General features: G+C 50.1%; 1 protein-coding gene across 1 annotated transcript; it reads right to left on the bottom strand.

Annotated features, from left to right (window-relative positions):
• Positions 1-2,326: 2,326 nt before the first annotated feature.
• Positions 2,327-25,179, bottom strand: SLC34A2 (solute carrier family 34 member 2). The gene is made up of 13 exons (XM_019743896.2): positions 25,017-25,179; positions 16,481-16,595; positions 16,240-16,374; positions 15,147-15,275; positions 13,576-13,719; positions 12,008-12,119; positions 9,490-9,685; positions 8,734-8,829; positions 8,321-8,441; positions 7,966-8,133; positions 6,563-6,679; positions 6,344-6,468; positions 2,327-5,054 (listed from the first exon to the last, which is right to left on the bottom strand). The coding sequence occupies exons 2-13, from the start codon at positions 16,590-16,592 to the stop codon at positions 4,425-4,427; spliced, it is 2,085 nt and encodes a 694-aa protein (XP_019599455.2). The 5' UTR covers positions 16,593-16,595; positions 25,017-25,179; the 3' UTR covers positions 2,327-4,424.
• Positions 25,180-25,705: the final 526 nt, after the last annotated feature.

The raw sequence follows: 25,705 nt of genomic DNA, 5'->3' as shown, positions 1-25,705 counted from the left end.
TATCATGTATTTCCTCACTCTTCCTTACTTTCCTGTATTAGTCATTGCGGGGACAGAGCCAGGACTGCAGTTTCCAGGCTCTCGGCCTCACGTGGAAAGGTGCTGGCTCGGGTAGTAAATGGCCATCAACTGTGATTGGATGGCCATCAGCTGTGGCTAGTTGGCCGTCAGCTGTCACCAGTGAGCCATTGGCCACTAATATAACTGCTGTGGCTACGCTAGCAGAAAATGGGGGCTAGCAAGAAGGTGGTGGCTGAGCTGCCAAGTGAGGATTGCAGTTAGCAAGTGAGGTTGGTTGGCAGAGACGTGGATGGCAGGTTACGGATTGTGTGGCTCCTGCTTCCGGTGTCTCCAACCCAGCCACCAGCGAGAATATAGTGGTATGGCTCCCCTATCTATGGCTTCGTGGGTGTTCTTTCGGCCTCACCATATCCTGCGTTCTTGTGAGGGGAGCGGGAGCAGAGAGCCTGCGTGACAGTCATCTCAGGCTGAAAATGAGAATGTCGAAGGAAACGGCAGCCATAATTCCTTTCACTTCTTCCTTGCTCGGTGGTAAGGTCAGTGAGTATTGGTACAATGTGCACACGCCAAGAAATGAAATAAAAAACAATTTGTTTTGTGCAGAGTTCCTGCTGTGCTGGTAGGAAATACATGTATGAGTTAGAAAATATGAATAGTGTAATTCCAGTGATTCCATATTTAGAACTGGCGTTACAGAATATGAACAGTAAAATTCATGTTAATTCATTGTACTTAGAATAGTCCTACAGATTTTCCCTAACTTAAAATGGTTTGACTTACGGTTTTTTTGACTTGATGGCTGTGCAAAAGTGATCTGCCTTCAGAAGAAACCACACTGAAGTCTGAGCTTTGATCTTTTTAACTGGGCCAGTGAAATGCAGGTTCCCAGGTGTTGTCAGGGAGCCCCAGCTCCCAGACAGCACCTGATCAGGAGGGTAAACAGATACAGTGTTGCCAACATTGTTTGGATATTGTGTTCTGAGCACATTTAAGGTAAGCTAGGCTAAGCTACGATGTTCAGCAGGTTAGATGTATTAAATGCATTTTAGACTAGTGTGGGGACAGAGCCCCAGAAAGTAGTTTACAGGCTCTCGGCCTCACATGGAAGGGTGCTGGCTCGGGTGGTGAATGGCCGTCGGCTGTGGCCGGTTAGCCGATTGGCCGCTGGTATAACTGCTGCGGCTACGAAGGATTGCCGAGGATTGCCGAGGAGCCGAGCAGAGCCGAAGAGAGCGGAAGAGGAGGGCCGAGGAGAGTGAAAGAGGAGAGCCGAGGGAGAGAAGAGTCGAGAGAGTGGAGAAGAGTCGTCGGTCAGTTGGCGGAAAAGCAGACGGCAGGTCGGTGTCTGATGGGCCCAGCCTCCAGTGAGACCATAGTGGTATGATTCCCCTACCTATGGCTCCGTGGGTGTTCCTTTTCGGCCTCACCATATCCTGCGTTCTTGTGTGGGGAGCGGGAGCAGAGACCCCGCAGGCCGCCCCACCTGAAAGATGGCGCAGCGAGAAGGCCTCCGCGCACGACAAATGGCGCAGCGAGCAGGGTCTCCCGCATGACAACTTAACAATATTGTGGGGACAGAGTCCCAGAGAAGTTTCCAGGCTTTCGGCATGGAAAGGTGCTGGCTTAGTTATTAGATGGCCATCCGCTGTGTCTGGGTGGCCATCAGCTGTTACTGGTTAGCCATTAGCTACTAATATAACTTCCACGGCTGAGATGGGGGGTTGGTTATTTGGCTGGCTGGCAGAGAAGCAGATGGTGGATTGCGGCTAGCAAGTGGGGTTAGCAAGCGTGGATGGCGGATTGCAGATCGTGTGGATCCTACTTCCTGTGTCTGGCCCGGCTGCCAGCGAGACTGGGGTGCAGAAAGACCCCCTGTTGTGGTACTGGCGGATGTTTGCTTTTGTGTCTCGACCAGCCTTCAGTGAGAATATAATGGTATGATTCCCTTACCTATGGCTCCGTGGGTGTTCCTTTTTGGCCTCACCATATCCTGCGTTTTTGTGTGGGGAGTAGAACCAGAGACCCTGCATTACAAATATTTTCAACATATAATGGGTTTATAGGGTTGTAACCCCACCGTAAGTCAAGCAGCATCTGTAAATTGCAAATTTTTAAAAAGACAGAGTGGAAGAAAGGAAAGCTTTTGTCTTTAATACCTGTAATGGCACTTTCCCCCTGCAAGAGGCCCCACAAATTAGGTAGCTGGCCTAGTGGTGAGCAGTGACATTGAGGGAAATGGCCTCAAATTTTTTAGGAAATAGATCCAGGAGACCCTTATTTCCCTGTATTGAAAGGAACACATTCCTTTTGGGTTTGATTAACTTTATTTCTCTCTTCCCACAACCAGTAAAAAAATACAATCAACGTGGGTACAAGGATTCAATTTTTTTAAATCAGAGTACAAAGAAGGCCACAGCCCCACCCAGATTTGGCTTACATATTTACAGAGTGAGCCGTGGGGTGTGACTAACAGGCATGTTTAAAAGGTGGCATTACAAAAAACGCAATGGTGGTCTTTCTTTCCTGTACATTGCATAGAATCCGGCCTCATTTCCAAATGAGCACTACAAAATAAGCCTCACTGCTATTTACTACATATGAAAAACGCTGTACAGGTGCACGGCTATAGATATGGAGTACAGTGGTACCTCCGTTTTCAAATGTGATCTGTTCCGGAAGACGGTTCGAGTTCTGAAACGTTCAAAAACAGCCGACAGCGAGGCCTCAGGATCTTGCACTTAGTGGAAGCCACACGACATGTTCAACTTCTGAGGCGTGTTCGAAAACTGAAGCATTTACTTCCTGGTTTATGGCGTTTGTAAACTGAAGTGTTCGTCAACGGAGACGTTCGAAAACCGAGGTACTACTGTATAAATGGCTGTTAGGGAACTGGTATCTACACAACGGAAGGCTCAGTTTGGTACCCTAACCTGTTGAGATGGATAAGCTAGGATGGGGGAGGGCAGGGTCTTGGAGAGGGGCACCACCAACCCCCCCGACACATTTCCCAGACTTGGTTGAAGCTCCCTCACACTCCGGGAGAGAACTGGGATTATTGGGGATGAGGAACAGCAGAAGGAGGGGGTGTAAATACAAGAGGGGGCTCTAGAAGTCAAAGGAGGCATCTGGGGCAGGAAGTGTGCCCCTCGGACCCGAAGACACACATGGATCCTGCCATTTCATGATCAGGGTTCTGTGGGCAGTCTAGCCAAGCCCTGGTTTCTACCCTCAGAGAAGTTTGGAATTTGCCGGCATGGAGAGAGGGCAAGAAATCAAAGCTCATCTATGGGAATACGGGAGAATGTTTGGCAAGTTTCAAACTCCAAAGCACATCTGGCTTGGAGGGATGAATGGATGGGTGGATGAATGGCAGCTGATCACCAAAAGCTGACCGGGCAGTCATCTTGCACAGAGAGCGAGGAGACAGAATTGTAGAACTGCTCTGTGCTCAGGTGCTTCCTGGGACTCAAGGTGGCAGCAGCGGAGGGGATTCAGAGGATGCTTTTCATCTGACTAAGGGTGGGACTAGGCTTTAGCTACTGCAATGGTCAATGAGGTTTCCAAAATAGCCAAATTAAGAAGAACCCTATACCCTTTGAGCATATAAACCATCTTCGTCCCCTCTTCCCCCCAATGCTGGTCATTGACTAGCTCTCATCTTCCATTTACCCAGCTCAGGAATAGGACCACTCTCCTCTTAGAAAGATGGAGCAACAGGTGAGCCTAAGTGCATCCTGAACCTCTATAGCTTCGATGTGGCTCCTGTCCTGGAAACTCGAGGACACAGCAGGTAGAATTCTTGGACTAGCCATACATGCCCAGATGGGGAAACCCTAACAGAGGATTTAAGGAGCAATGGGAAGAGGGAAAGGCCCACACCTGTGGTCTTCTCCAGCTCTCCAAATGATTGCACTCTTTTCCCTAAGCTGGGCTGCTCTGGGGCAAGGATGCTTGGGAGCAGCTGCTTTTAGTTGAAACCAGTCTTTAGTTGAGGAGAGATGTCTGAGTTTTATCACAATAAGAAAAGCGCGTGTGTGTGCACCTTTGAGAACCTCCCCTAAATTCCTCCCTTGGGACGTCACAAGAGAATGGTTTTAAGTATGAAAATAAGCCCTATTGGGCAACCCAGCTGTGTGCAGGGGTGGGTGGGCATGGTCGCCTCTCTGGTTGGGTTTCATTACCTAATTCTCCTGCAGTGTTCTTCCACACTATCCTGTGAGTGGAAGACCCAGGGAGCAGGGGCAGAGGTGAAGCTACGGTGCAGGCTGATACACTGCGAAGGGGAGTGACAGTCAGCACTGATGGCATTGACCTTTCTCAGCAAAGTGGAGAGAGACATGCAGAACCCGGGGGAGCAGGAGCATGTGAGACTCGGGGCTCGTCCTCCCACCTTGGGGCAGCCCCTACAAGGCTGTGTTGTTACAGGTGGTGTTTGTGTCCAGGGAATCCACTTGGGACTTGGGGGCCCCGTTCTGGGCCTCTCTGACCATGGCGATGTCACCGGAGGCCTCGGGGGCCTTGATGGGGATGTCCTGCACATCCCACCCCTCCTCCAGGTTCTCACAGCACTTGCTGCAGCGGCACTTGGGGCAGCACAGCACACAGCAGACGCGGCAGCAGACGCGGCAGCAGCAGCAGCAGCGTCTCTGGCAGTAGCTTCTGTAGAAGGAGACCAGGTAGTTCCAAACCTTCAGCAAGTGCAACCCCAAGGACAGGAAGTTCCAGGTCTGGAGCTTCTCGGGCAGGACGTGTGGGCAGCGGGACTGCAGGAGCGTCAGGATCACCACCAGCAGGAGCACGAAAATGATGGGCGCCCCCACGCCCACCAGCACCGGCCACCCCGCCAGCGAGAGACCAAACACCGTCAGTGGGAGCAGGAAGAACAAGATGACCAGGTAGATGATGGCAAACCAGCGGTACTTAGCTGAGATGGAACCCAGCCCCTTGGCCAGGCGGATGGGCAGGCGGGTGAATGGGATTGGGTACCACAGAAGGATGCCTGTGATGTTGAAGAAAAAGTGGCACAGGGCAATCTGCAACACAAGAGGTCAGACAGGTAAATGGGTCTGTGTCATGGTAAGGGTGGGGAGAAGGGGGTGTCCCCTAGCAGGCATCTGCAGCAGAGTCACAGGCCTTCCTTGTCTCCATAGCTCAGCCCAAGGGGGCCCTGCACTGCCTGAGGGCCTACTATGTGTCTAGGGGTGAGGAGTGGGAGGGCAGGGGAGGCAATCAGTTGAATTACAGCTGTATTCAGGGCCCAGAGTCCTTTAGAGAAAGCTTAACAATGAACGTCATGTATACACCCACTGCTAGCTATCCAATGAGGTGGCAATCATTGTCCCTATTTGATGGAAGAGGAAATTGAGGCACCATGAGGTTAAGCTATTTTCCCAAAGTCAAACAGGTGGGCGATGGATGACAGAGGTGGATTCAAACCCAGGCAGGTGGCCTGTTGGGTGTCAGGCATCATACCAGGGGCTTTGGACCAACCCTGTCCAATACATTAACCACTGTCCACGTGTGGCAACTGAGCACTCGAAATGTGGCTACTGCGCACTTGGAATGTTCTGTAAGTGTCAAATACACACTGGATTTCAAAGACTTGGTCCAAAAGAGAATGTAACATACCTCAATTCTTTTTATTGGTTACATGTTGAAATGATAATGGGTTACCTAAATACGTTAAAATTGATCTTCCTGTTTCTTTTCATTTTTGAAAAAACTGGCTACTAAAAAATTTCAAATTACACAGGCAACCAAAGTTTGTATTCTATGCTCACATTATATTTCTGTTGGACAGCATGGCTTTAGACAGTCTCATCAGATCTTTAGAAAACAATCCCAATGAGATAGGGATTAGGGTTCCCATTTGTCAGACGAGGGAATTGATGCTCAAAGGTTAGGTCACCTGTCTAAGGTCACTTAGAGTGTAAATGGTGAGACAAGAATTCAAATGCCAAAGGTCTTCTTGGCCAAGGTCACCAGGCAAGACAGGTAGGTCTACCTGATTCTTCTTAATGCCAGGCCTCAGGCCCCAGGCCACCTCCCAAGAGAGACGCAGAGATGGAAGTAGGGTCTATGCTTCCTGAATACTCTTTGCACCTCTATCACGTGGTCACCCCCTTTCTGGTGGTGGGAGTCTCACTATCTCCATGAGTAGGTGACTTTGACTGTTAAATCTACCTCCCTTTTGCTTCTCCACATCACAGTTTGGGATATAACAGAAAAGCTTGGCTCTTGTTAGAAACCACCTGCTCGCCACGACCATGGGTGGTCTTTTATCCCTCCCACAGAGCCCCTGCCCCACGCAACATTTCCTGACCTGGAGTGAGCTCTTCAGGGTACTGCCTGGACTGGCTAACGCAGCCATAATGGCGGTGGTGGTGGTGCCAATGTTGGCACCCAGCGTGAGTGGATACGCTCTCTCAATGGTTATCACACCGATGCCTGGGGGGGAAAATAGAAAGCCCATAACATCAGCCCCAGTGGACGATAGGAGGCGGTAATGGTGGCCACAGGGAGAAGCCAGGGAGAAACTCACCGATCAGTGGGGTCAGAGTAGATGTGAACACCGAGCTGCTCTGCACGATGAAGGTCATGACCGCCCCCACGAAGATGGCCAGGTAGCCAGTCAGCCAGGCAAAGGGAAAAGGGAAATCTGCAAGACAGAAGGAACAGACCAGTCACAGCCCTTCTAGGAAGGCATGGGTGGGAGGCCCAACTGGCACCTCCGTGGGACCGGGGGTGGGAGGGCGGGGGCTTTACAAACTAGGCTAGTGCCCCCACACCACAGCCTGAAAGCGCTCATTTTAAACATCCTTTCCCTCCGCATATTCAGATGGTGAAACCAAGGATGTGGGTACGTGAAGACAAAAACACATATTCACTGGAGGTCAGAGGTCACAGAAGCTGAACCCACCTGCCATGGACTGAATGTGTCACCCCCAACATTCGTGTTGAAACCCTGACACCCAATGGGATTGTATTAGGAAGTGGGGCCTTTGAGCTTGTGTCCTCTCCACTCTCTCTTCCACGTGAGGACAGTGAGAAGACAGCTATCAGGAAGAGGGGCCTCATCAGAACCTGACTGTGTCTGACCTCCCAGCCTCCCACACTCAAAGAAATTTCTGTTGTTTAAGTCACCCAGTCTATGGTAATTTGGTACAGCAGCCTGAACTCGGTGAGACATCACCCCCAAAACCATCCTCCTCCCACCAAGCTCTGGGGACACTTGGTCCTCTCCCTCCTATCCTGGTCTCCCAATACTGTGTACCCTCCACGTGTTTCCACCTAAAAAAGGAAATGCAGCAGCTGGGAAGCCTACCTACCAACCCAGCCCTCAGCACCAGGGATGAGGTCCTGCACACCCAGCACGCACCCAGCGTCACTCAGCTCACCCTGAGAGTCATAACGACCCTGGGAGATATTCTCGGCCCCATTTCACTTGGATTACATGGGGTGGTGACAATGGTGGCTGGGCACGCTTCCCTTGGCCGGGACACCATACTCAGCGGGAGCTCCCGTTGGCCACTGGAGCTGCAGAGGCGGCTTCAAGACGCAGATGTACTAATCCAGAAGCACCTTTTCTTCCCAAGAGTTGAAGGGAAGCGAGTACCAGAATGGGCATCTGCTACCCTTTGCCTAAGGGATCCTGACATATAGGAAACCTGCTAGGGAGGAAGGCCTATTTCACAGCTCTCTGGATTTCAGCTCTTTCTCGGACATCGAAAAGGTGTGCTTGTGCTTGCTCCCCAGGCCCCACCCAAGACACCAAGGAAGATTTCAAGGGTGACTGGTGTCTTAACTGCTGCAGCTTTTCAAGTCTAAGAGAAATTCCATGTAGAGGCCACTGCTAGATAAGAATCAAAAGGAGCCCCCCACCCCCGAGGTGGCAACAGTGATGCCATCCCCTAGAAAGCCCAAAATGGGACGCGGTGTACCTACCAGTGTTGATGGTCTTCTTGATGATAACGGCTACTTGTCCCTCGAGCACCGAGCCCAGGAGCTTGACAATCACGACGAGACAGCCACAGAGTACCAGCAGGGAGGCCACAAGCAGTATGATGCCAACAAAAAGATCCGAGAGGTTGGAATTCACAAAGATGTGTTGGCCTGAGGGGACCATGGAGAGTCCTCATTAGGAGGGCATGACGACCCCCAAGGCCACAGGTTGTTATTTCTTCCCCATTTATTCTAATCCATCTTATTCCTTCTGCTTCACAGTAAGGGAAGCTTGGTCGTTAGCCATCAGCTCCCCACACAGCCTGTCCCAGTGGCTGGTGCTTTGAGCCCTACTCACATTTGGCAATGTTCTCCTGGTGGGTCACGTTTTTGATGGTCCAGGTGTGGAAACCATCCATCCAACACAGGGTGGGGGAGGTGCAGTTCTCAGTCGAGGGGATGGTGACATTCATCTGAGTCTGGATGGCAAACATGAGAAATGGTCTGTATCATCCATAACACTCATGTCTGGTGTGGGTTAGGGGAGACATACATCGATGAGTGCAGCTGTAAGCGTGACACACTGTTTCCAAGGGTCCCTTCATAAATGGGAACAGAGGCAGCCAGAGATTCTCACTGGCCAGTGTTGATTTGTCAGGGGTCCTCAATTTTTCCTTTCCCTTCCTTTTATTTGCCCGTTTAGAATGAGAGGATGTGTTTAAAGCACAGGTGCAAGAGTTTACCCACCCAGCAATATTCGTAGGAACTTACCACGTTGGTTAAAGTTTTGCACCAAATCTTGATCAGACTCTTGTTTTGGGCTGCTGCGTCGTTTAGTGCAATTTGGCTGATAACTTTCGTATCCAGCTGAGGAAGGCAATTAGACAGAATAGGCACACCCTCAAAACTGATGTGGGAGGGACATGTAGGGGCTGCTATCAAGAGAGGCTTGGAGGACATACAGACGGTGAGCCCCTGTAAAGATGAGCTGAGACTCACTCTATCTGCGCTCCCAGGGGAGAGCCCTAGCCATCATCAAGTGCTTGATAAATAAACGAATGATTGTCTGAACAGTGAACTGGTATCTACAAAGCGTGTAGATACTCACTGGATGGCTAATGACAGAGAAAACCACACGGTAAAAGTGAAAGGACACGGTCCAAGCTGTCCATTTCTCCCTAAGGCAACATCCACAAAGCCTTCCTTCATTTTAATAATGTGGAGGTGCTGGGGTCAGTAGTGGGAACAAAGTGTCCCCAAGTGTCCAATGGCCAGTCCTTGACTCTTGAGAAGCACTTGCTACCCTCCTCCTCCTCCTCCATCCCCATAAAGATGACACACATGACGAAGTCAAGGAAACAAAAAGGGCCAACTACTCTGTCACGTGTTCCCCCAGTCCTGCCTTCCTTAGTTGCTTTCGGCGGCAGCCAAACAGCAGTGTTTATAGACCCATCTACCACAATGGAGTGGGGTCAAGGGGGAGGGGGAGGGGCTTAGCTCCTTTCCCTCAGATGGAAGCCAGGTTACCTGGATAATTTGCTTCGTGAAGGGATCCGTGATAACTTTCAGAAGTGCTGGGGCATCTTCTCCGTTCTTGAAGTGGAAGGACTCCACCACCAGGTTGGTCAGGACCTCCAGGTAATGGGTGGCGGCCTCCACGGGCAGGAGTATCAGCACGGAGAGCCAGTTGAAGAAGTCATGGACGGTGGCCCCTGCGAAAGCCCTACAGAAAGGACCCCCACCCAGATTAGTCAACGTTAGTGGGCATCAGTCTAGACAGGTCATTTACTTGTATGGTCTGCCAAGTGTCACCTATCTGTGTACATTCATGTGTATGATCTCATTTTTGTTCTCACAGCAATGCCCAAAGTGGGTGGTATTACATATCCCCATTTGACAGATGAGGAAACAGGGCCAGCAAGCCCTGTTTTGGGATTTGACCACCACTGTCTGGGCACTGGGCCCACTGCTAGGCGGGGCCTTTCCCACCCAATCAGACAGCATTCAGTTCTGTCCATTAGGGAACCAGACATGTTACAGCTGCAAAGAGTTCAGCAACCACTGTTTGAAAGACAGGCATCGAGACCACTTTTGAATCACACATATTGAAGACAAACTTCATTTGGAAAGGTAGGGAACAGCATGAAGGTAACAATCAAAGCCTTCCATACACAAGTGAATTCTTAACCTTTTTTTTTTTTTAAAGATCAACTTATTTTTGCCCCCTTTTTCCACCCCACCCCCCACTCTGGTTCAAGCCGTTGTTTCTCAATCTAGTTGTGTAGGACACAGCTCCCTGGCCCATGCTGGTATTATATGAGCCTTGGCTCCCCCCGGCTGAGGCAGTCGGTCACCAGTCATCGGTTGGCCACTCACAGCAGCTCTCCCTGGCTGCTGGCCACTCACACTGGCTGCCGGCCATTCACGCTGGCCACCGGCCACTCATGGCAGCACACCGTAGCCCACAGCAGCACACAGCATCCTGCGGCAGCTCACACCAACCTCCAGCTGCTCACTGCAGCCCAGCTCCAGGGAGAGCTGTTGTTCACAATCTTAGCTGTAGAGGGCGCAGCTCACTGGCCCATGTGGGAATCGAACCGACGACATTGGCGTTAGGAGCACTGGCACTCCAACCACCTGAGCCACCGGGTTGGCCCCAAGATCAACTTATTTGCAAGTACAAATTTTCACCTATCATATGAGCTAGTATTTTAAAAGGTAACTTATTCTTCCTGGAGAGGGTGATTTAAGACATTTTCGTACACTGTAAAGTGATAAATATTAGTAGTTTGGCAAATGTTTTCAGAGCCTTATATATGTTTGATATAGTAATTGCTGTTCTAGGAATCTATCTAAGGACATAACCTAAACCACTAGGTAAAGAAAGAATCCCCAAATTGTACAAGTGAAATCTATGTAACTTTACTGACAACTGTCACCCCAATAAGCTAATTAAAAAAAAAAAAGACAGAAAGAATCCCCAAAGATGTTATTGAAAGCAATCTATTTAAATATCCCAAATAGGGAGAGTGAGGTCAATTATATTCCTATGTGCCAGTACCATCATAGATTGTATGTTTATATTTCATAAGTTATCCAGAGGTAAAAATTCGTGTAATAGTAAAAAGAACTGGAATAAGAACTGTAAAAAATCTGGAATAAGAAAACCTGGAGTCCCAGCCATGGCCCTCAATGAAGTCATTTAATCTCTTTTCTATTAATACAGTGGGGTGTAGAAAAGCCTACTGGGCTTCAGGAGAAAACCAGATTAGCAAACACCCTGGATATTGTATATTGTGTGGACCCTCAGCACATTTCATCAGGGACCCAAGGAGAAGTGGGGACATTTGCTGGTCCCCCAAACAGCCTGTTGAAGGCCCTGTGGCTGACTCACACAGCAAGCACATCGTGTGACAAGTGGCTTCTCTATTTTAATAAGCAAAACAGTCTGTCACCTGTTAGAAGAGAGACTGGGAAATGTGCTCGGTTTTCACATTAACCTTCTGGAAGAAAAGGCTTCCCTTTGCCTGGATCCAACCCATCCCGTTTTTAGATCTTATGCATCCACAAAAGCCACATTTTGCCTTTCTTTTTTTTTTTTTGGCAGGCAAGTGAAGAACAAAAAGTGGCACGGGTTCAGCTGGCCAAAAACGAAAGCTTCAGGTTATGATGCTCTGAGTAGGCAGAGCAGTACATTCTAACCCACCTGGCCTTGTTTTAACGGCCCCATGCTGCAGGTTAAGCTCCGAGCCCTGGCTTGTGTTTAGGGAGCCCTGACTCTGTGCCAGGCACCTTGCGAAGCATTTACCTGTATGACTGTGTTTACTCCTTTAGACAACACAGTGGTGACACCACCATTACTCCCCCCATGCAGATCAGGGGGTTGGTTCGTATGTGATCCTCGCCCGTAGCTGCACTCAGCTGTGGCCAATGCTAAGCGCTCCAGGAATGACAAGCATGTTCTCATTGGCTAATGGTAGTTATGACAACCTGGCCCAAACGGATGGGCCTGAAGTTGGCAACGGCTGGTTCTGAGCTGCCTTACCTTCTGAACACATCCCGGTCTCCTGCCTGCATAAGTGCCACCAGGGTGTTGGTAATTGAGGTCCCGATGTTGGCTCCCATGATGATGGGGATGGCAGCCCGCACAGTCAGCACTGGAGTGTAGAAAACAGCAAGTCAGCAAGTTTCAGAAGGCAGCCTGGCTGTTCCAGACATGACCCAAGGCGGGCTGAACTCATCAGCTAGTAATCCCTAGAGCAGCACTCTTTAACCTCTTTGGGCTCTTCACCTCGCAGTGAATCTGAGGAAAGTGAGGGCGGTTCACCAGAGAAATAGACACGTCGACCCCAAAAAGTTTTTTTGCATATTTCAGGGAATCCACAGACCCCACGGGCCCTAGTTTAAAAGTGCCTTTCTGAATTCTTCGGATGCAAGGCCACCTTACAGGAGACCAGAAAATAATGTTTAAGGACTTGTGTGTTTATTATGGCAAATTCCTGGTGATATAATTTATCACCCTTTCTTCCATCTCCCCACCCCCTCTCCCCACTCTGGTTCAAGCCATTGTTTCTCAGTCTAGTTGTGTAGGACACAGCTCCCTGGCCTATTGCTCCCCCTGGCTGAGGCAATCAGTTGCTGGTCATCGGTCGGCCGCTCACAGCAGCTCACGGCAGCTCTCGCCGGCTGCCGGCCACGCTGGCCACTGGCCACTCATGGCAGCACACGGTAGCCCACGACAGCACTCAGCAGCCCATGGCAGCCCAGCTCCAGGGAGAGCCGTTATTCACAATCTTAGCTGTAGAGGGTGCAGCTCACTGGCCCATGTGGGAATCGAACTGGCAACCTCAGCATTAGGAGCATGGCGGTGCTCCAACCACCTGAGCCACCGGGCCAGCCCTATAATTTCTTTTTCTAACAAAATTAGTATATTGCCACCATGTTCTGACACCTGAAAATATTTTAAAGTAATACCTTTTTCTAATTTGGCCGAGAAAAGACTTTATTTAATTTTGGCTAAAAATGCTGGTTTGGGCTGAAAAGTCACCCTTTCAAACTGGTCCCACTTAGGGTGTCTGTCTTAGCTAAGCCAGAGCAAATATCAGGCAGGTTCAAGTTTGGAGCACCAGTTCCCCAAGCTCAGTTGTCCCAAAACCAATGTATGATATGATTAGATGTCTTTATACTTGGCACCAAGAGCAGTGAGCGATGGAAATGTCTTGTACCTGTGCTGTCCAATATGGCCACCGCCAGCCACATCTGACTGCTGACCCCTTGACATATAGCTAGTGCAACTGAGCAACTGGATTTTATATTTTAAATTAAAATCGATTAAGGCTAAATACAATTAAATAGCCACATATGGGTAGTGGCTGCTGGGCTGGACAGTGCGGTTCTAGATTATTCAACCTTCACACAGCAGGGTCTATTTTCAGACTCAGCTATGGAAATGAAAACAGGAAGCTGCCTGTGACTCAGAGTGGAACACATCACAGTCAGACAAGATGGGAAGATAATGGTGACAAGCCTGGACACATTCGGACTAAATCCCAGACTCCCTAGCTGCAAAGGGAAACGTCTGGACTGTCTGTGCTCACGAGTGCATAGACTCACGTGAGGAGGCAACCATGCTAACGACGATGGATGTGGAGGTACTAGAGCTCTGCACCATGACGGTCACCAGCACTCCGATCATCAGCCCTGCCACGGGGTTGGACATAATAGAGTCGTTGCTGAAGAACTGCCCGGCCATTTTTCCTGGAAAAAACAAACCCACGGTCACCTGATGGGGGATTAAGCAGGCACAGAGTGCTGACGTCTCCCCTAGCCCTGCTGGCACCTATGGCATCATGTTCCGTCGTGTGTTTTCCCAGGGCGGTCCTGATACCATGAGACATGCCCACCCACCCCCAGACCCTCGTTCCTCTTATCCCTTCACCCTCCCATCCTTCAACCCTTCCCTCTGTCAGCAAGACCTCCTCGAGCCTTTTGATCATGAACCTGGCCTCATCTGTGTACTTGGCCCAATGGGAGCCAGTGAATCTCCTGATGTCCCATTTCCTGTCTCTGGGACGTAGTTCCGATTCCTAAGAGTTATCCTCCAGGTGGATCTGTTCATTCTTCTCTATCCATCCCGCTGCCCCCAAACCCCCAGCACTAACTCTCACTTGAAATTAAAGGCTGGGAGTGTCATTTCTGAGCGTGTGCCTCTGAGACCACCACTCCATTCCCACTCCGTTTTATAAAGACGAGTCCCAGAGAGTGACTTGCCGGAGATACTCAGAGAGCAAAGCCTCTTACCGATGCCACCTCGGACCAGGCAGACCAGAAGCGGCACCCAGAAAGTCAGTGTGCCTCTGCTGTTCACCCCAAAAGTGCCTCCCTCCCCAATGCTCCCAGGTCACAAAGATGAGTTCTCAAGAGAGACACGAAGGGGTGCAGAAATGCAGGGTCTTCTGTGTCACCTGGATCTAGTCTGAATCTCGCTATGCCAATTATAGGCTGTGAACCTTAGGACTGCTGTCTTTGAACCTCTCCTCTATAAATGGCAAGGGCTTTGGGAAGAAAGGTTTAAGACAGTGCTCCTGAAAAAGCCTGTACCCAGGAGGCACTCAAAGTGCTAGCTATCAGTGTTGCCATCCATTTTGGGTACAGAGGTGACAAGCACATGGCGATTTCACTTCTGAGTCTCCCTCACACGGCACAGCCATACTCAGCCCTGGGAGATGTTTAGGCAACTGCTTGGGATGCAGGTTCCCCCAGGCCAGGGCCCCCCGCCGTCCTTCTCCATCGAAGGCTGAGCTTTGATTCCCATAGTTGCTCTGACCTAAGAGAAGATTCTTATCTAATATTCCCCTTAGATGGGGAGGCCTAAAGAAAGGACAGGTCTCTGAGATAAACCCTTATGTCAAACAGCATCCGGTCTAGGCTTTGTAGACAAACATAAGGATCGGAGAGCTCGGAACTGGCTCCCGCCCTGGCTCCTGGCCTAAGCCACCTCAGCCAGTCATAGCTCTTTCATAGGCCTCGGTTTTCTCTTCTGTAAAAGGGGTGCATGACTTCACAAGATAATCTGAGTGGCTTCCAGTCCTCGAATGCACCTAGAGAAGGCTTGCTGGGTTGTGAGAGTCTGGACCAAATAAGAACTCCCCGCACCCCCAGACCTTTGACCCTTTCATCCGTACCTCCAACCAGCTGGAAGGCACTGCTGAGAACATCCAAGGAGCACACAAACAAGTAGAGGAATCCCAGGAGCAGAATGAATTTCCCGATCCCTTGGAAGATACACAGAATCTTCCCTTTGGTGTCTCTCTCTGGGGCAAGGGAAAAGGTACAGTATGTTTTAGTGTCTGAAACACTGAGAAGTTTGGTAATGAGCTCAGAATTCCCCCACCCCCCTTCCAGCCAAGGGGGCTGCGAGGAAGGCCCCAAGGTGGTAGGCAGCCATGGTTGTAGTTTCAAAGCAATTACCACTATAGTCCATTTAGTCGAAACCCACGGTGAACTGTCTCTTCAAGATTTGCATTTGGAAGGAGGAGTCCCCTGTGGTCTGGGGACAGGCAAACCAGGCTCACGCTTAGCTGAGTGTCACTGAGTGAGGCAGTGAAGAGCACTTACCACCTCCTCAAATACAGGGTCAGAGATAACGGCTCTCCTAAGCACCTTTAGAACAGCACAGACTATTTTCTAGACTGGGGCTGCAAGGTAGCAACCACAGCCTCCATTTGGGGAGGGCTTGGGCAATGCTACATCCTTGATGGCTATTTTCTCCACTGACTTTTACAGTGGTTCTCACCTCCTCCCTCCCAGCTGTGTGATCCACACAGAGCCTGAACCTGGAAAAGGGCAGCATTTGTTTACACCCCGGCTATTCTGGCTGTATAGTCTGACTTCCAGAAGCCTTCTCTGGTGCCTGCATTTAGGTGAAGGGACCCCCCACCCAGGAGTTCTCAGAGCAAGGGACTGTCTGTTCACGGCTGCTCCCACAGCATCACAGCACTTGGGACCTGCTCAGCCCACAGCACCACGTCTGGCCTGGTTACAACCGTACTGCTGGCACGTTTGCTGAATGAATGAAAGAAAAGAACAACCATTGCCCCATCATCACACCATGCTTTGATTCTAAGCCTCAGAGACTGTCGGGTGACAATTGTAGCCAGGAACTTCGTGCAAAGGGCACCAGAACAATGGGAAGGGAGATGGTACTATAAAGACGATGGCCAGCCCTCTGGCCAGTGGGCAATCCCCCCCGCCTGCCAAGGCTGGCCTCTTTTTTACCTGACCACTTGATCCCCTTGTGTTTAAGCTCGGGCAGGTCCCAGGGGTCTTCCACCTCTGTGGGCTCCTCTATCAGTGCCATGGTGGACTGGGATGGCAGAAGTTCAATGTTGGTGATAGAGGTCCCGTTGTCATCTGCCCAAACAGACAGCAAAGGCCAGGAGGAGTGAGGAATCAGGCCTGAGACTCCTGGGCTCCCCATAGCAGGCCAGGCTGCAGCTATGAGATGAGAGGTACTTACTTTTGTCGGTCTCCTTGCCTTTCACAGCCGGGGTGGGCTGTTGGCTGTTGGCCCCTTCGATGTATTTATTGGGGTTGTGCTGGGCATTTTCCAGCTCAGGCCAAGGAGCCATGGTCTGTGGATGTAAAAAAAACAAACAAAAAAAACACACAGAGCTTAAAGAACAGCCACTGAAAGGAGGTGTAGTCAGTTGCCTTGACAGGGAAAACCAGTAGTTGCAAAGGTTTGGGGGAGTGGAGAGTGTCGTGCTTATGCCTTCTAAGTGTGAACTCTTAACCACCATATTATACTTCTGTGTAGGCCTCCTTCCACCCCTCCCCCAGGCTGTCACTCAATCAAACCACTTCTTTCAGTGTTCTTCCATGCTAGCCTCAAATCTATGTATCAGTCGACCCACCCTTCATTTCTCTAACTTCTGTCTCGGCCTCTGTCTTGACTGTCTCTTTAGTCAGAAATCAGATGCAAACCCATCCATCTTTATCAATTCATGGTATGCCAAGTCCTCCAAGGGGCCCCCAGTGGACTTAACATGGATGCTCACAGACATTCGCTCTGCTTTCCCTACCATTGGGTCTTCTGGGAGAAGCACAACACACTGGACCTGGTTCAAATCCGAGGTGCCACATATCAGTGGGTGTGTGTTCAGGCAAGTCCCTTTACGGCTCTGAGCATATAGTGTCAGTTTCCCCACATAGACAATGGGGATAATTCTTCATAGTTTGCAAGGCTAGGAGATGAATGATGATGCCTAGGGAAGTGCCTGGCACCAAGCAGGCATCCAATAAGCAGTCACAATTATTACTACGCCATGCTGCCTGGTTTGATGGCTCTTTGTCACAACCACATTGTTCTGCCCAGGCTTCAACAGAGACTTCCTCATGACCCATTTTCTCAGCAAAGCCTCTCAGTTACGTGGAGAGGAAGTGTGGCTCTTGACCCCACGGGAAGTCAACTCCTTACAGTCCCTGTCCTTTGACACGTTAGGCAAAGCAGTCCAAAGGACTGGCACGAACATTCACAGAAGAGGAAGCACCAGTGGCTACAAAATACTACAAAATAGAGTTCAGCCTCATTAGTAACCCACGGCACATTAAAAGTGTCAACGATCAAATGAGCAAAAACATTTTTTCACGTATAATATGCCATGCTGGAGAATATGCAGTGAGATGAGCACTGCGGAATGTTCCGGAAAACAGTTGGCATATGTTTACCATACATCTGACCCGGTTATTATACTTCTAGGAATTAGGAATCTAGGAACATTTTCCTCTCAGAAAACCAAAAATACCTGCCTTGGTCTAATCACCTCTTTGCAGAGGGTTTCCCAGAACTGGGTCTGCCCGATCCTTTCCATTCCTTAAACAGATCTATGTCCTGCCACCAGAATGCAAGTGCTACCAAAAAAGGGGATTTGTCTAGTTCGTCACTGTACCCTCTGGGTCTGCAGCTCTGCCTGGCACACTGGCGATGCCCAGTACATGTTGACTGAATGAATGGGTACAGACCGAAAAGACTTTTGCTGCACCGCATTAGAGTTGAAAAATAAAACTAGGGAGATTATATTAACTACAGTACATCCTTGCAGTGTAATAGCATGCCATTAAAAAGATGATAAAGAATCAGCAAAAAGTAAACAAAACCCAGGAAAATGCTTTAGATAAATTGTGAATAAAAAATTGTGAATAAAAAGCACTTTCTTGTCCCATTCACAGCAAGATCCAAAAGGATCCAGAAGTGTTCCATGGGGTTTGGAGTAAGTGGTGGGATTGTGGGTGATTTTTTTTTTTCTATCTGAAATTTCTAAATTATTTTAAGAGATGCAGCCCAATCCCCAAACCCACAAAGGTAAGAAGGTTCAGGGATACCTGTAGTGCTACCGTCTTTCATACTGACAAAGCTAGGAGTTAAAAGAAGCTGATTCTCTGAGTCCTCATCATGAGGGGTTTCATGAAATGGTTTCTTTAGCCCAAGGAACTTTCCTGACACAACCACAGAGCACGGCACATACTTCTGTCATCACAGGAAACGTCCTGCAGCCATTGGCTTCCATGAAGGCACAGGTCTTTCGCTTCAGCTTAGGCACCCAGCATGGGGCCTGGCACACAATAGACCTCAGGTGCTTTCTGAGTAGGATGCTGGGACCTGCCCAGCCAGTGAGAGCCAATATTTATTGAGCCAGGCTGCCCATTCAGGGAGCTGTTATTCTCCCATCACACAGAGCAAGAAACTCAAGCACAAGGAGGTAAGTGACTTGCTCGAGGTCCCAACTAGCAGAGCCTTGAATCCCAGTCAGTTTGAATCAGAGCCTTCTCCTGCAGCCGCTCTTGGGGGAGGTGTTCTCTGCACACCAGGGGCAGAGCTGCTTCTAACATCCTTCCTCCTGGAGCTGCCATGTCTGTCAGAGGTTGGACTCCTCCCTCAGGCTCAAAGAGAAGCCTTTCTGCAGCTGACACAATCAAAGTTGGGGCAAAGCCTGCTCTTCTCAAGGCCTGCTGTACAGGGCTCCTTCCTGGGGTGTGCTGAGAGGCAGCTACGAGGCTGGCTGGGTAGGGGAGGTGGGGAGGAGCTGGGGGGTTGGGAAGGAGACCAAGGCTGAGCTGGGAGAACTCCAACCTCAGCTCAAGGCTGCCACGTGGGTGAATGAGCTTAAGTTTGAAATGGTACAGAGGTTAAAAGGAAAATACACGGCTGGCCCAATTTGCCCTTTTTTGGACTTGTGTAGCTAAAATGTGTACCTCTGTGACTCTCTTAATGCAGGGATCCTTAGCCAGAATGTCTTGGGGAAAGAAACGAATAATCTTGGAGCTCAATTTCAATCAGACACTAGGCTGGGCATTTTATATAGCATGGAGGCTTAGAGCCAAACTCCAACTCTGACCCAGATACACTGTGACTTCGGGCAAGTCACTTGACTGCTCTGTGCCTCGGTCTCCCATATGTAGAATGAGGTGTATAGCTATAACCCATTGGGTTATTAGGCAGCTCTAATGAGTTCATCTCTTTGCAGTACTTAGAATAGTAATCTGTTCAATGGATTGGTTCTTGTCACCACCACCCTTAGCGACCCTGTGAGGGGTTAGTGTTCTTCTTATTTCATCGATGAGAAAACCGAAGCAGCCAGGGGAAAGCCATTTGGCCCACGGCTACAGGCACCACGAGAATTTCTGCTGACTCCAGAGTCTGTGCTTGTTCTCAATTACATGACCTGGGACACCGCTGGAAGGAGTGAGTCATGCCTTATTATCATCAAAAGTGAGATGGATCTGATAAATGGCCAAGTACTAGGCAAAGGGAGAAGATGCTTCAACGCTCTGGTGGAGGAAGTCAGTCCTTCACTTACTGTATCCAGGGAAATGAGGGTTCCAGGATCTCGGGCTCACGGTGCCTCTCAGCCCAAATATTTGTACCAAAGCATCCAACCTACACGCAAACCTCTAGGCCTCTTATCTGCACTGCTCATGGGGTATTTACAGCAGCCAGCACTTCCACATTACCCCACACCTGCCCCTCCAAAGAACTCTCCTGTTTGTGTGATTCCTGATGAATGGAGCAAATCAAGAAAACTCTTAACTTGGATGTCACCACCTGGCAGGGCCTGTAGCTGTCACCTGTGCCATTCGAGTGACCCTCCCAACCTAGGCATCTGCTCAAGGGACTTTCCTCCAGTGGTGATATGGGACAAGGGATGGACCTTTGGACCTGAGGGTACCGACACCTGTTCTGTCTGGGGTGTCAGCCTCATTTGGGAAACTTATCAGCACTCGGGTGTTAGGGAGGATGATTGTGTGCCTATTATTTAAATTGTTTTCAGTGACTGAACACAAAGTAGCTAGCGAATACATAAACAGACACCACCAGGGTCCAACTTCCAAGTGGTTTATCATAGTGCAGGCAGTGGAATGGGCAGGTTCCCATTTGTACTGAACTGAAAAGAAAGGAAAAGGATGTGATGGCAAGGGAGCCAACAGGTGAACCATCCTGCATCTCACTTCTACACTGTGAGGCTTGTGCTGCTTCATTCATCCCGAGACCCTCCTTCACTAGTAGGCAGCATCACCAAAGAGCAAAGGCAATTTTCTGCCCAATGTCTCTGCTCCTTCTTGGAAGTCTTGCTTTCTCTAATCTTGGGTTCAATCATTTGTCATAAGGTCATTTCCTCTTTACAAACACTTCCCCAATGAAGCAATCATTTTCCCTCACACAGCAACTCATTTTTTCGTACATTCATCTAACTCCACCAACATTTCCTGGGTGTTCACTGCACCTGCAGGTAAGGAAAGGAGGCGCAGGTCCACACACCTAAGCACTGCCTCCCCTAGGGGTAGGTAGGCAGCCAGGAGAGCCACCTGACTCAGCCCCAGAGCTCTCCACCTGCCGGCCACTCCCCTCCTGGCTCCCTCCACCCCAGAGCTGCTCCTCTCGGGACCTGGGAAGTGAGCAAAAGTAGAGTCCCCTGGCACCCAACCACTATACTCAGCAGTGCAAGCACACAGGCCGCATTCATCCCGCCCTGCTGGCCAGCAAAACCTCAACTTTCTGTGCAGGCTGACCCCACAGATCTGGGGTGAAGGCAAGACCTAGGACAGACTCCCCACAACCAGCCTGGAGCCTAGGCAGCTGGTCAGGGGCTCCTCCAGGTCCCTGGTGTTGCCACCTCTGCTGAAACCATAGTGCCTGACACACAGCACCAGGAGAGAAGCACACAGCGGGTGAGGCCGGCTTGCAGTCCTGCCGTGCACGGTGTGTGGCCCTGAGCCGCTCCAAGCCTCAGTTTCACCATCTCAAAAATGGTACAATACCATCTCCCTCACTTTTGTAGGATGAATAGACTCATGAGTGTAGGTGAGGCCCTCAGCACAGTACCCGGCAGAGTCGACACTCAGAACTTTGCGAAAGAACTGCAAATGCACTGCAAATGGGCGTAACCTCCACTTGGCCCTAAACCGTAAGCTCTTCATCTCAGTGGCCAGCACAGCAGTGGACCCTCAGTAAAGATCTGTGTGATAAATGACCCCAGAGCATGTGAAAAAGGGGCTGACATTTGTTTTGTGACAAGGAAGTGTCCTGGTTGATCTGTGACCTTATTGTTATAACAAGGAAGGAGTTCTGTCCAGTTTACCAGGAAACTGAGGTACAGAGAAATTAAGCCCCATAGCTACCTAGGGATGGAATCAGGATTTGAACGGAGGACTGCTGGTTCCAAAGCTGGGGGCCTTTCTATAGACCACACAGTCAGGTGCTGAGACAGAGGGAGGAGGCATCCTTGGGGCCCCAAAGCAGCAGGGCACCAGGGGGTCTCAGATCCAGGCTCAGGAAGGGCTCCAAGGGTTTCTGAGAGAACTCAGAGAACTCGTCCCTCTGCACAGGTCACTACTGCTTCAGATGGCTGAATGCACGCCCTGCATTCAGACGGCTAGAAATGCCAGCCAGGAATGCTATAATGACAGGCTGCTGAGTTCCCACAAAGCCTTCTGACATACCAGAGGCCTGGATTCCGCATATGCCAAGCCTTTTAAGAATCCCAGCTGAGCAGGACAGGAGACGAAGAACGGGCCAAAAGACAGGGCCAGCATCTGAGGCCACTACTCCTCTGGGCATGGCAGACATTGGCCGGCCTGGAAACTGCTTCCCTAGGGAGGGGCTCTGAGGACCAGCAGGGGCCCCTCCAAAGGCTTTCTTCCAGCTCACACCCCTGATCCTGCTGTTCCCTCTCCTCGCCTTCCCCAAGGCCTTACTCTAGCACACTCTGCCAGAAGGAGCAGAGAAGGAAGGTAAAAACATTCATCTGGGCAGTTTGGTTCTAATACACAGAAAGATGTTTTTAATGTCTAGGCACGAGGTTAGTGGTTACGATCACACATCTGCTCCCTGCTCCCCACCACTTGTCCCTACAGTCGAGCTGGCTGTGTAGAAGATACCCCTTCCCTTTTAGCTCAACTTCCTGCATCCACCTGTGTACCCGATGCCAAGAAGAACTCTTGCAGGCTAAGGAGAGGAATCGTCTTGGCTCTTCTCAGACCTGTGTAACAGGGAAAATAGGGCACCTGGCAGTCACCCAACTCCTACGCTCTGCATTGTTTGGGCCTCTCCAACCAGGACCTGTTCTGGGGCTGCCTATCCTCAGAGAAGCAGCAGCCCATGGTCATCTGAAAAAGTGGGGAGAGGAGCGGCACAGGGCAGTGTCCTGCAGACAGACACGCGAACATTCTCCTACCAGGCGGTGGCCTCCTGAACACAGGGAGGGTGGACCTGTAGCCCCAGCATGCAGGACAGTGCTTGGCAGAGGAGCCAGGCAAATGTTTATTGAACACGGTGTGCCAGCACTGCTGGAAGCCCTGCACCCAAATTAACCCATTGACTCTCATGTGCACTTTACATATTTCTGTAAATTTACTGTATTTCTCCTTTAGTCCCAATGTCATCCCCATTCTACAGGAAAAACACTGAGGCACACAAGGATTTCATTGCACACTACACCTTCAGAGACAATTCGGACTCAGGGAACCTGACTCCAGTTTTCCCAATATGCTCAAGGAGTATTTTCTTACGCTTTGAAACAATGACCAAGACTTCAGAAATTCCCAAGAGGGCAATGGCTACTTTTCTTCGGCTTCCTTTAGCCATCCCAAGGCCAAAGAATCCGCAAAGCCATGGTGGTGCTGGGAGGGAGGTGTGGGACAGGAGACAGGGAAGCAAGTGGCCTGGTTTTCATAGTGATGAATGGCTTAGTTTAGACTTTTGATATGTACTAATAGGTTTTTAAAAGACATTTCCCTCTCTTTAAACCAGGGCCCATCACCAAACCACACCCTCAGTGCACTTTGTATTTTTAAATAAGTCCTGCAATTAACTATAACTATATCAATTATTTTGTATTGTATTAGGGGCGCTAAAACGGCTAATTTATAAAAAGTAAACATTTTAAACATATTGCATTCTTTTTACAGCCCTCTTTTTGCACTTTTGCATTTTAAAAAGTTCATTGGGATGAATTAATTCCCTGGGATGTCCTGACTACCCCCTGCTGATATTGCCATTCTGTCCCCAGGATGGAGGTGAGAGAAGAAGGGGTGAGGAAGGTGGCTGATAATGGTATTAAGAGTTTATTCCAGATCACTGATCCCAAAAAGCTGTTTTCTTCATTAAATTGAATTTAGGCTATTTTTTTGTCAGCTTTGTGTCCAAGAGCAATAATCCAGATGTCTGTCTGTCTGTCCTCCCATCACTGGGGACTTCTTTCAATGAGATGGTTGAGTGATTTGGGGTGGACTTTGGAGGAGGCAATTCCTAAAACATCCAAATCTTTTACAAAGCCTGCCCTTCTTGCCACTCATTCCCAAAGTTACAAAAATAGAGACGAGATCATTATCAGCTGGCCGGCTGGCACAGACAGAGATGCAAACACTCTTAACGATCTGAAACAATGGTCGCTCCTGTGAGGCCCAACTTGTTCCAGAATACCCAATGAGGAACAGATTAAAGAACTCCAGCACAGGTTGCAGGAGGAGGAGGGGGCAAGAAAAGGGAACGAAAGACAAACAGCTCACACAGACCTCTCCGAGTGAACTTAAACAGGGAGAGGGGGGTGATTCCAAGTAATGAAATCCCCAAGCTGCCTCCATGAAACCCACACGTATGAGAAAGCTGCCACCTTGCTAAGGAAAAGGAAAGATTCTGATTCTCTTCAGTGCCAGTGACCCATGGCAGACATCTGCCCCAGGGTACCTGAAGACTGAATTGACTGTTCCACGTGCCACCCTCTTTCTGGCCTGGAGACGCTCAGTCCCCGCCAACACCCAAACTGCACCGATGCTCCTCTCCTTATAAGCCATTTCCCCAGCCAGCTGACCTAGTACCCCAAAAACAATGAAAAATTGTGGGCTGTTCTCCCCAGACAAGCTGAAGGACAGGCCAGCCCTTGGCTGATGGGACCAGCAAACTAGGACTGTATCTTGCAGTCACTTTATCTAAAGAACGCTACAAACAAAAAGGTAACACATGGAAGTCACGCTGGGGTGCGGGGTATAGGGCACTGGACAGTCACACAAACCTAGCATTTTCAGCTCAGGAGAAACTCTAAGATGGTTTTGTTCTTGTGTAAAGAGGGGCAAGCTGAAGCCCAGGGGCTCAGAGACCTGCCTTGGGTCACACCGCTGGTTGGTGACTAAAAAGAGAGCTCAGTCCTGAACTCCTAAGGGGGATGTCCACCATTCCTCCGTTTTTCCTCCCCCAACCAGGAATCCTGCGACACCTATAATTTCAGATACCCAAGTAAGTGTGGCTCATTAATAACGCTGCCAGTGGCAATAATCTAGTCATGGGAGTTGTATTAACAGCAATAGCAGTAACGTTAAGAAAAATAGTCTGAAAATTTGGAGGTTTTTTTTTTTCTCTTCAGCAGCCCAAAGCCGGCCAAGTTCCTTGAGGTGAGCACCGAGGGCTATCTAGAAGAATTAAGTAAGTTAAAAGTAAATCAAGGTTCTTCCAAGAGGGAGAAGGGAGCAGGAAGCGCCCTTGCCCCAGCGGCGGTACTCACCAGCGCTCCCTGCGCAGGTAGTGGACCCAAGAAGGCTCCTAGGTGGAGCGCAGCGGCCCGGGTATATATAGCCCAGGTGTTGCGCAAAGAGGCCGGCGGCAGCTGCTATCATCACGCCCCTCGCACATTCCAGGACCGCCTGCTGCGGCTGCCGCCGGGGCTCTGCCTACCTGCCGGCTTAACGAGCCCATCGTGACCTCACCCGCTGCGCCGAGCAAAGAAAGGCGGCCGGGATGAGGGAGAACCTCAGCCGGTCCCCGGGTCCGAAAGGCAGCGAATGGACCCGTGCCCCGTGCGCCCTGGCTCCGCCGGGCGCGCACCCTCCTCCGGCCCAACGGGAGCCACAAGACATCCCAGCACAAGCAGGATAGTGGGGCTCCCGGTCTCCACGTTCCTCCTCTCCCCGAGAACCTGAATCTTCTAGTTTAGCTTCCCTGGGGCTCAAGAGGTCAGGTAAAAGCCTACTGGAAACTCAGGGGCAAGACCTTCCAAAACAACGCCAGGATTGTTCAGCCTTAGTCTTTGGGATGCTTTAGTGACCTGTACTCAGACACTTGGCCACCTAGAGCTCTGGGTCTGGACAGGACAGGGATGAGGAGTCAGGCTGAGGAAGGGGAGGGGGTCTCTCTCACCAGGAAAACCGCTGCCCCAACAGCTCTTCCTGGCTTTGGAGACCACGGCCCTTATTT

Source organism: Rhinolophus sinicus, linkage group LG02, assembly GCF_036562045.2.
Source record: "Rhinolophus sinicus isolate RSC01 linkage group LG02, ASM3656204v1, whole genome shotgun sequence".
Lineage (NCBI taxonomy): Eukaryota > Metazoa > Chordata > Mammalia > Chiroptera > Rhinolophidae > Rhinolophus > Rhinolophus sinicus.
This window is presented reverse-complemented; position numbering and strand designations above follow the sequence as displayed.

Bases quoted from the DNA above. Each gene is read 5' to 3' on its own strand.
- SLC34A2 (XM_019743896.2), bottom strand. From the start codon at position 16,592: ATGGCTCCTTGGCCTGAGCTGGAAAATGCCCAGCACAACCCCAATAAA. The intron at 8,442-8,733 runs GTAAGTTCCTAC...TTTGCCATCCAG, and splicing joins GCAAAACTTTAACCAACGTG to ACTCAGATGAATGTCACCAT. The intron at 6,469-6,562 runs GTGAGTTTCTCC...TTTCCCCCCCAG, and splicing joins TACTCTGACCCCACTGATCG to GCATCGGTGTGATAACCATT.